The sequence below is a fragment of the Cynoglossus semilaevis genome, chromosome 20 (genome assembly GCF_000523025.1).
Source record: "Cynoglossus semilaevis isolate Cse_v1.0 chromosome 20, Cse_v1.0, whole genome shotgun sequence".
Classification (NCBI taxonomy): Eukaryota; Metazoa; Chordata; class Actinopteri; order Pleuronectiformes; family Cynoglossidae; genus Cynoglossus; species Cynoglossus semilaevis.
In genome coordinates, this window is record NC_024326.1 from 7,224,659 (window position 1) to 7,234,990 (window position 10,332).

At 38.2% G+C, this 10,332-nt stretch overlaps 1 protein-coding gene across 3 annotated transcripts in view; it reads right to left on the minus strand.

Annotated features, from left to right (window-relative positions):
* Positions 1-242: 242 nt before the first annotated feature.
* pcmtd1 (protein-L-isoaspartate (D-aspartate) O-methyltransferase domain containing 1) overlaps positions 243-10,332 on the minus strand; it is a 16,893-nt gene continuing 6,803 nt past the window's right edge. For 2 of the 3 annotated variants that reach the window (XM_008334348.3, XM_025066273.1), the window contains exons 3-7: positions 6,954-7,420; positions 6,552-6,654; positions 5,409-5,580; positions 3,023-3,146; positions 243-2,730 (exon numbers count right to left, since the gene is read on the minus strand). In XM_008334348.3, coding sequence (XP_008332570.1) covers positions 2,357-2,730; positions 3,023-3,146; positions 5,409-5,580; positions 6,552-6,654; positions 6,954-7,260 — 1,080 coding nt within the window. In that variant the 5' untranslated portion in view covers positions 7,261-7,420 and the 3' untranslated portion in view covers positions 243-2,356. Of the gene's footprint in view, positions 2,731-3,022; positions 3,147-5,408; positions 5,581-6,551; positions 6,655-6,953; positions 7,421-8,802; positions 9,241-10,332 lie in introns of those variants that run through there. The other variant, XM_008334350.3, reaches the window with a different exon arrangement.

Here is a 10,332-nt window from a genome sequence, read left to right on the forward strand (position 1 = left end):
TTCCATTTTTGATAATGACTTTATCATTGGAAAGGTTGATTGGAAAACTACGTAATATAAATATGATGATATATAATATATATTATACAAACATACAAAAGCACAAATATACAAAAGCACAAAAAAATTTGAAAAATTTCAACTCTAAATTTGGATGTCTCACTTGTCATGTCGGACATGATTAGCTGTCAATTTAATTTAGAGATGAAAAAAAAAGGAAAAGTGGCACCAATTAGAAGAGGCATAACTGATTGTAACCTTTATTGTTGTGCCTAACAATTTTACGGTGAAACAACACATTTTCAGTACGAACTGCGCTTACAGTGACAAAAGTCTACCCAGGCATGGTAAGAAGGAACAGAACTTTACAAAACCTGGTTCTGGACTTAAATCTAGTCCTCATGAAAGTTAGTACCTTCAACTTTGGTGCAAGACATGACCTGAGGGTCCATGCCGCAGTCCTCCTGTTATCAGTGGCTAATGTGCCCTCTAATAAGCAATTACATTTTGGCCAATGCAAACAATCCACTGTGTCACATTTAACTGTGTCATCATGAAACTCAAAGAGAACTGTTGTAAGTAGAGACTAAAAAGCGATTTATTGCTTACCTGTCAAGCTTTCCCATATAAATGCTGACACAAAAAATAAAAAAATAACTGTTACCGCTTCTGACACAAAAACTACAAAGAGAATAATCACCCTCTTTCCAAACCATTTTTTTTCTTCACACTAGAACAAAATGAAGACCTACATCACTAATATATATTTATGTGTTTTATCCCCTATTTATAACAGACAACGGTGCAGTTTGGATTTTACAGAATTCCCAGTGTCTAGATACAGTACAGCAAGAGGGTGCTATGAAAAAGATGCCAATTAAACTGTAGGCATGACAACAATACATATATATAATCTGTATACTGTAATAGAATATCAACAACATTTAAATCGTTTGCTGACACGAAAATGATGCAATCAAAGAATGACGGGGGTTATTTCCCAGGCTGTGAGAAGGGCGTGTAAAAAAAGTGACATCCAACGGCGCTGTGCCTCTCCGCATTACACTGTGGAATGTTTGTTCAAATAAAGAGCACACTTTGGGTTCAATTTACTGTGCTGACTTGCAGAAATGTGACGTTAGTACAAACCACCACCATCAGTGAAAAACTGCAAGAAAATTGTACTTTGATTTCATAGGATTTCAACCCAGTGTACAAACCGTAGCCAAAATTATAATAATTAAAAAAAAAAAAAAAAAAAAAAGGCACCTTCTTTTCCCCCCGGGGATTAGGTGCTTTGCTGGACAATTTTCCCATCCAGCGTAAGAAAGGCTTCAAAATCTTCAAAATCTCTGATTTTGCATTGTTGTTGATTAAAAACAGACAAAAGGTTTGTTTGTATTTTCGCCAAGGCCATTGAATTAATAATCTAGTTAGAAATTCACAGTTAAAAAACTGATCGCTGGGGACATCGGCTTCAGTGACCAATCATAAGAAGCTAAGTCAGATACAACTAAGATATTTACAATACATTCATGCATTTTTTTTAATTACTGAATATTACTTTCTATTTCCATACTGCTCTACAAAAGTCTTCAAGAAAATATGAAGCATTTCTGACCTTGTGTCGTTCTAATCTAACCCACTGATTGAAGATGACATTTTTTATTACACCTAAAACAGCGGAGAGGACAAGGAGAGACCTTCATGCACTTTATCATCAAGTAGAATTTTACTCATATGCAAAGTGAGACAAACGTGTCTACTGTATGTCAGCTCCCCGTAGAAAAGACTAACCGTAAAAGGTACCCTGTAGAAAAGATCTGGTATTTCTGTATTAATAGGAAGGTATAAAACATGTCGACCTTAAAGGATTTCAAACAGGTGACACAAGTCCCTCAGAGTGTCCATGACTATTCAAGAACGTCTGACTAAACAAACTCCTAACGGGAGGATGTGGCCTTGTTACACTGAACATCATCAAAATGCCAGAGACTGAGTGAGTTTAAGCTTCTAAAAAGGTGCGGTAAAAGTCTTTGTTTGGCATTAAGATGGTTTAACAATTCAATGAGTGAATTTTATTTTTTTTCATCAGCATTCTGCAGAAATTCTCGCACGCTGTGGTAGAATCAGAATCTCAAAATGAGCTTCTGAAACGAGGAGCCGCCGGGTCACGACAATCTAAATATTATTATCAAAAATTATCTCTGACATGTGGTGCCGTTAGAATTTTAACATCAGGATGTAATGGATATAATGCTACATTTGCACTCGAGAGGGTGAAAAGCAGCGTTTCAGCAGGGGCTGCCCCCCGTGAACAGTGAAAATGATACCCAAAAAAAAAAAAAAATCAAAGTCATTTCTCTCTGTAATAAAGCAAATATGATTTCAGCGACTCGGGCAGCGGCAGAGCCATTATTTGGTCTCTCAACATGTTTACTTGCTTGAGGATCTCAATGTCACCAAATTCTCTCTCCTCCTCCTCCTCTGCTTCCTTGTGCTCTTCCTCAGTGTGCTCCTCCTCCTCACTCTCCACCATTTGGGGGATCAGCTGGTTGCCTACAAAAACGTAGGTGTTGATGCGACGCCGCCGGCAGCGTCTGCGCTTACGCTTCTGGGGTACCCTGGGCGCCAAGCCCTTCTCCTGGCTCTCTTCGTCGGCCAGGTTTCTGAGAGTGCGGCGGATGTAGATCCGGGACAGGTCCTGGAGGGTGCGCACCGACAACGGGGCTGAGGAAAAACACAGAAGACACCGTCTCCCTCAGGGCAATGCACCACTGAAACAACGATTATCTACAATGTATGAATGCACCGCTGCTTCAACTAGGTCAGCATAAACAAGGGAGGCTGTCAAAAAAAGTGCATCTCGGGTAAAAGAACCTAGCTGCCTCAGAAAATGTCTGGTCATATCACTTTGAACGGACCTCAAAAGGTTCCTGCTTCCTGGAGGATAAGCAACACTAAAAGTCAAAGAACTTGAAGCATGTGTGTCGTCTGTTCTGTTGATGCTGTGACAACTTACGCAGCTGAACTGCATCAGGCTTCTCTCCGTCGGCTCTGCTCTGCTGAATCAAAGGGGCAAAGGACACTGCCAAGATGTTCTTGCTGTCCCATGAGCACTGACCAGTCCTGGTTATCTGGGTCAGCTGCATGAAGAGACAAACTTTAAATCGACACTGAGCTCTTATTAAATATAAATTATGACTTTATAGCATTACAGGGAGCAGGGAACAAGGGCAAACCACCTGAACCAGCACAGTTTGTCTTCGATGTGAAGTGAATTTCATATATACATATTTTATGGGTTTTTTTCCAGCATTTGAGAAGATTTGGAACCCTTTACAGAATGGCAAAAAAACACATGGAATCCCATGAGAAGAACTTTTTGCGTACTGTGAAAAGTTACCAACTGTATGTGACGTATAGTCATTCTTTTGTAAATACGTAATCCTCAGTAGTCAATTTAACAAAGTCTGTTGTTTTTCTTATCTTCACCAACACATAGTAATTACCTCTCTACAAATGACATATTATTAATAATTAATTTTTACAATCCAATAGGTGTTATATAGCTCCCAGGTACTCATTAATGGCGACAGATCAGCATGTTTTTAGGGTATAGTGAGGGGTTCTCAGTAATGGTTTAGAAATGCTGCATGTTGATGCTGCGCGAGTTAGCATGGCTAGAATTTATGCTATTAACATCCATGGTGTTCTTTTGGTTGGGAACTCATGTGAAAGTAAATGATGATGAAGTAGTTCAGTGTGGGATAAAAAAACCAAAACATTTTTCACTCCCCTTCCATCTCACTGACGTAATGGGGTGATTACTCAGTTCACACTGACAGTTCATGTCGACCATCTGGCTGGCTTTGAAGCTAATGTTGCAATTTGAAAAGCTTTTTTTTTAATCTTTTTTTTTTCTGAAAAGTTTAAAAAAAAATGACACCAGCATTAAACCCAAAATAAAAACAACTTAAATTTGCTGTGAGCTGCGTGATAATCACCATTAGTCATGTAACATTAATGAAAATGAAATGACCCAATGTCATGAAGACTACACAGTTATGTCCAATCTAAAGGGTTGCACCTGTGCACCCTACAGCCTGAACAACTTCAAGGGTCTGGATCACCGTGGCAACAGACCACAGGAAGACAAACACTTTAAAACAGGAGGGTCTACCCTCCTGTAATCACATTACCTGTGAAAAACACAGTAATCACATCACCAGCTGCTCACGCCTCCTCCTGATTTTGAATAAGCGCTGTGTTTATCTTTTCTACACACACTGTAAATTGGTGGGTGCAGACACATTGGGACTGACCCATGTGGTCTGGAGTTGACTTGGATTGGACTGGACTGTTGTTGTCACCTGGCATGTCAGCCATGAGATTCTCTATAAGTCTAATAATACATAAGAATAGAAATAAGATAAAAATACTTGAAATTAATATTTCAAAATTAAAAACAAATATATTGTGTTGTGAATGTTGGTTTGAACGGTTGTTCATCTCCATAACCTCCAAACCCCCACTTCACCCAGTAACAGCCTAAAGGCGTGTAATGGATAAAGCTCTGCTTTCAATTGATGGAAAAATCAGTGAAATATTATTAAAGCAAGGAGTCATCCGCACAGAAATGAATTTTAATCACCAACTAATTAATGGTCAGTGACATTCAGTTACCATATGCGTAATTTGATGGATTTGTCTCCTTGTACCTGGTGCATCTGTGTGAAGGCTGTCTATTACTAGTCTACAGACACTGGGCTGTGGACTCATTCCGGATGTTGATAATGTAAGTGAGCATTTATGTTATTAATGGCTTGAGAGGCAGTGGAGTGGCACGGGTTCAGGAGAAACTGTGAGCAGCTTTAAATAAGGTTCATGCTTTCAGAGCCCTCTTTAATGTACACTCAGAGGAATGAACGCTTCATTGTATCACATTACAGTGTGAGGTCTTAATGTGATGAGGGTTATGTTTCATTTACAGTATAAATTATTAAATTATTCATGTAGTAACAGACTAGAAAAATCTGACTTTGTGTGGATGAAAAACCACAACAAAGAGGACAATCTTTTGTACATAAAAACATAAATAAAAGCCAAAATCAGGATTTCATTAATCCATCTTATTCTCACTAAGTTCCCTGAGTCCATTTTTCTCCGTCTACATCCCAAAAACCTCTGTCCTCTCAATTTGCCCGTAGCCAGCCCACCCACAGCCATCCTTTTAAATAAAACATCTAGTAGAGTGAGCCTCACACCACAGCTTAAATCCAGGTGCAGTTGTATCTCAATAATACATGGGTAAGAGTTGCGTACGCAGCCTTGTAGGTCCAAGTATTTTACCTGGTTTTTGCCTCGTGAGCAGGAACTTTTCTTCTTAAGCAGCCTTGATCTCTTACCTGGTCTTCTATGGGCATCACCAGGATTCCTCCGATTTTAAGCAGCACTTTCATGTAGTTTTCATGGTCCTTCTGAACTCCGGCGCCACAGTATATGCGATCATATTGGTGACTGTCTGTGGAGATTTCAAGACAGTTTCCGACCACAAAGACTGGCTCACAAAACTCGAACCTGTGAGAAAAACGGTGAATAAATAAAGGTAATGAACATGGGGGGAAAAAAATGTTTCTTTCTAATTCACCAGACCAGATGTGATTTAAACACTTGAACTACTTTCTAATAAGAAAGTGCTACAGCAGTGCTAAATTATGTGTGCTAATTTATTGCTGAATTATGTCTGGATCCATAACAGTATTTTCTTTAACATATGTTTGGTCAAAAGGGTTTATTACTATAATAATAATAATAATAATAATAAACAGAAGGTGTTAATACTAAAAAAGATTCAATTATATGTACTCCCAATTGGTTTTCTTCAGCTAATTAGTTCATCAATTAGTTTGCTCATCAGGACTTCATGCCCCCAAGTCAGTTTAGGTTTGTCCTTTTATATAGCCTTACAGAAAGGACTGATGACAAATATTAAAATAATAATACAATACAAATTTAAAAATCTCATGGCATGATTGCATAAAAAAAGCTGAGTCCCCAGTGCTCCCATGTAAATTTAGTCACAAAGTTTGAGTTGTACTTTTCACCCACAATACTGTATGTTAATCTGACTTGTGCTGCTGTCGATGTTTAGTGAAAATGTTGACTATTTTTATTTTATTTTATTTAAGATTTTTAACATTTTTACTTTTCTCTGTTAGTCCTCAAATTGATCGCCACTCATTTGAAGGCTAAATGTGTGTCACAGTTTCTGCTATACTTGTTGAACTCTTACTGTTCGTACAGGTGAAGTGAAGGTCAGGCTGAGGCGAGTTTCCTCTCGTCTCAACTATTTATGCTAAGCTGATCAAATTTACATAACTCACACTCACACACACACTACAGACTTGACAAGACAGACAGCAAACACAGAAAATGTGTTCTTCTACACAGAGGATTTAACAAAACCATTGGGTCTTATTAAATTTTAATATTATTTTTATACATGTATTTTTTTAACTGTCATCAAATGCATGTTATTTTGTACTCACTTATCAAAGCTGTCACTATTCTTTATGAAATCATCCAGTTTCTCTCGGGCATATTCAACCACGTCCTTGTGGAGCTCGACTCCATGGTTTACACCAAATGGCCCTGAGAGGGGGAAAAAAACAACATTTTCAGTTTAACTTTTAAGTAAAAAAAAAACAAATAAAACATAGAAGACCTTCAGAGTTGGACAAAAAGTCAGATAAAAATGATATAACAATGTGGTACAAATGTGCCATGCTTCTGAAATCATGGAAATTGCCACTGCTGTTCACTGACCACTGGTTCTCGATGTGAGGTCGCACTCTGTAATTTTCCATGTGATGGCAGCACGTAGATAATACGGACCATTTTTCATGTACAATAAGGGGTGAAAAATTGGAAACTGGGAACACTGTGCTTACCTATGATAAGGCCAACCATTGTGCTCAGATAGCCAGTTCCACTGCCTAGATTGAGGAAGGAAAGTCCAGGCTGCAGTTTGAGAGCCTCCATCACCTCAGAGTATATGCAGGGAGCAGAGAGGTGGATGTTGCCATGCTTCCACGCCAAGTCTTTGTAGGCACTGTCCCTGTAGCCGTCCAGATAGTAGTCGCCACGGTCAATGGCCCGGAAAGCCTGTTCCACTTTCTCAGTGCGGATGTACTGGGCTTCTTTCAGATTATCAATGAGGTCATCGTTGTCCTCCCCAGCGCTCACGGCTCCCCCCATGGCGATATCAGCAGAGAGACACAGAGGGTGGATTTGTACGTCGTATAAAAGACCACTCTCTTTAAAACAGCATGGAGACGGTGGGCTGGATGAAGGATGGCACGGGTGTCACTGCTCCAGCCTCAGCTCAGACAACGTTCATTTCCATCCGGAACGTAATCTAGGAAAAAATATACAATGTAGGTGTTACTGCAAAATACCTCAAAAGTAGTATTGCTTCACAACTGGGAATATTATATTGCTAAAAATAAACAAAGAGAGGTAAAGAAAATAATAATGAAATATTTTACTACTGTAAAATATATCATGTCTACTTAAATTCTTTCCTGGTACATTCTTGCCATTTTATTTTTATTATTTATTTCTTGTCGTTTTTAATGAAACAATGCAGTCATATTTGTCATATTTTTATTTATATAGATTTTTTTTTAAACACAGGGAAAAACTATTTAAAACTGAGGATAAGGGAAGCCTAGTTCAGGCCCCCAAACCTTAGGTTTTTATGCAACTGTGAGGATTCAGCTCATTATGTTTACCTGCTGCTGTATTTAAAAAAATATATAAAAATGCACCTATATTGTGGCCTTCTTCTGTGACCAATGCAGCAGTAAGACACTAAAAACTATTTACTGCCACCTACAGATAAGAAACAAAATAGCCCCCATGAAATACTTCTGAACTAACTAACCTTTAGGTTCACCTGCATGACTACATGCAAACATGAAAACTACTTACCAAAACACAAAATCTGACAACATCAGTTTATGGCTACAGGCGTTTACTTTGTCTCATCTGATGAATTAATAAAACCTCCAGTGTGTGTGTCATCTTTCACACTGCTTAGAGCAGACATCAGAAAGGTTTTGAGCCATCGCTTTAACTTAACAGGAGTGGCAGGTTGGCAGTTACTGCAGGGCCTCAAAAGAACCCCTTACTCGTGGGTTTCTGCAGTGTCTGACACTTCTGCCAGCTCGGTTCTGAACTCTCTGAAACTCTTTAAACTGCTCGGAAATAGAGTATATCTCATTTCACTAATGACATGTGGAAGGCCTATTATCCACTACTGCTCTGTGAGCATCAACAATTTCCCTTTCCCACGTCTAGAAGTTATTTTTCTTTTCAATAAGATACATTCAAGAGTGGAAGCTTAAACACTTAACTCGGTTCTTAAAAGGTCAGAATAACTGAAAAAATCTAGTATTACATCATCAGCTGTTCTATGATTAAAGATTAAATATAATCATTGATCTAACCCAATGACACTCTTTGATGTGAACAAACATATTTTGTGACAAGGCATCGTGAACCTGTGAAAGCTGTTCTAACCACATCAGATTAAGGTCTGATCTCTCGTGTTACGGTAGAACCAGATCACAGCGTTACTTCCTGCTGTCAGCAGAGCCAACATCAACCACCAAGCCTTTGATCAAAAGCAAGTCTTTGATTTTCTTCAGAGAAAACCACATTTGTCGGTTTACCTTTTCTCCTGTGTTTAGCTGCATATTTGCACTAAGGGAAAATTCTTTTGTTTGTATTGATTACCTTAGCGTTTCTTTAGACTTTTTGTTACAAAGCAAAAAGGCAACCGAATCCAGAAAGGTCATCTGACTTAAATGTTTTTATGATAAAGCGACACAAATATAAATTCTTCTACTGATAGAATTTTATTTAGGGCAACAGGTAATTCTCTAATCTGAACTTTTGATCCACAAAACTGGATTTAACTCTTATTTTTAGTGCAAGTTGCCCAAATTCCAAACATCCTTAAAGTGTGCAAATCCCCAAATAATGATTTGTTGACCAGCATAGAACACATCTGCACTGACTGAATGTAAAGAACATTAAACTCCACCTCTTACCTTTGAAGACCTCAAGTTCAACAAAGTCAATTTTAATGCATTAATCATATGTTAAAACCATAATTAAAGAAGTTATTCTATGAATGTAATTTGAACTTGACAAAAGCGTATACAAGAAATTAAGATATAAATGTTACATTTTCACTGATCCTAATTTTCTCTCTCACCACCAGCAACATATCTTGTTTTTCATCAACAAGAGTGCAATTGAATTACAACAGAATTCCATTTTAATGAAAACAACATCAGTGCTCATAAAATTTAATTAATTATGCAAAGCAAACTCATTAGTAGGCCTGGATGATGCAGGAACAGCAGCACACTCGACCCCTCACTCAGTCCACTAACGATCACTGTTCAATAATTGCTGCCTTTCATCCAAGCCTGTCCTTCAATGTCCTTCCTCCCATTTCCGTTTTTCTTTTCTTTGCTGTAAATTTGTTCCTTGGATCAGCAATATTTTTAAACTCATTCCACCGCTGGCATCAGCATCCACCGTTCACACAGGCTTTTTTTAAACGCTGTCACTCTGGAGGACACACTGGAGAAAAACGTGCCTACCTGCTGGCATTAAATCTTTTTTTTTCTACTTTCAGGGAGGATATTTTTGAAACAAAACTTCCTTCCATAGCAAACTCAAGCTTTACCTCACTGTGCTAAAGCAAACAGATGACCTCAAGTATTGGAATTCTGGCAGCATGCAGGTTTGCTGGTGGTCTGTTAGTTTGCAGCTGATTGCGAACACTGGCATAGATGAGTCAAATGATGAAGTTGTTTTTTTGTTTTGCTCCCTAATATGCCATTGTCTCAATTTGTAATTCCTAAATGTGACTATACAAGTCAAACTATTTTAAATTTTGTGCAGATTTTTTTTGTTTGTTTGTTTTTACCAAATGTGTTTTTTGTGTTCTTTTAACATCAGTGATTCCAGCCAGTGACTAAGAATACAGTCTTTGATCCAACTGTGCGTAGTAACACAGCCTTAAAATTTTAAATATTTCCTCACATACTAAGTCTAAACCAGTCCAGTTCTGTAGAACACATACTGCATGGGCCAATATTGCCACATTGATGATGCTTCTGCCATTTAGTGCTTTAGTGCTCGTACTTAGTGCTATAATAGCACCTGCAGCCTGTCTGTTGTTATTGTAAATAGTAAATAAATGGCATTTTAATGCAGCTGAAATGATTATTCATGCTCTTATCGTCCACC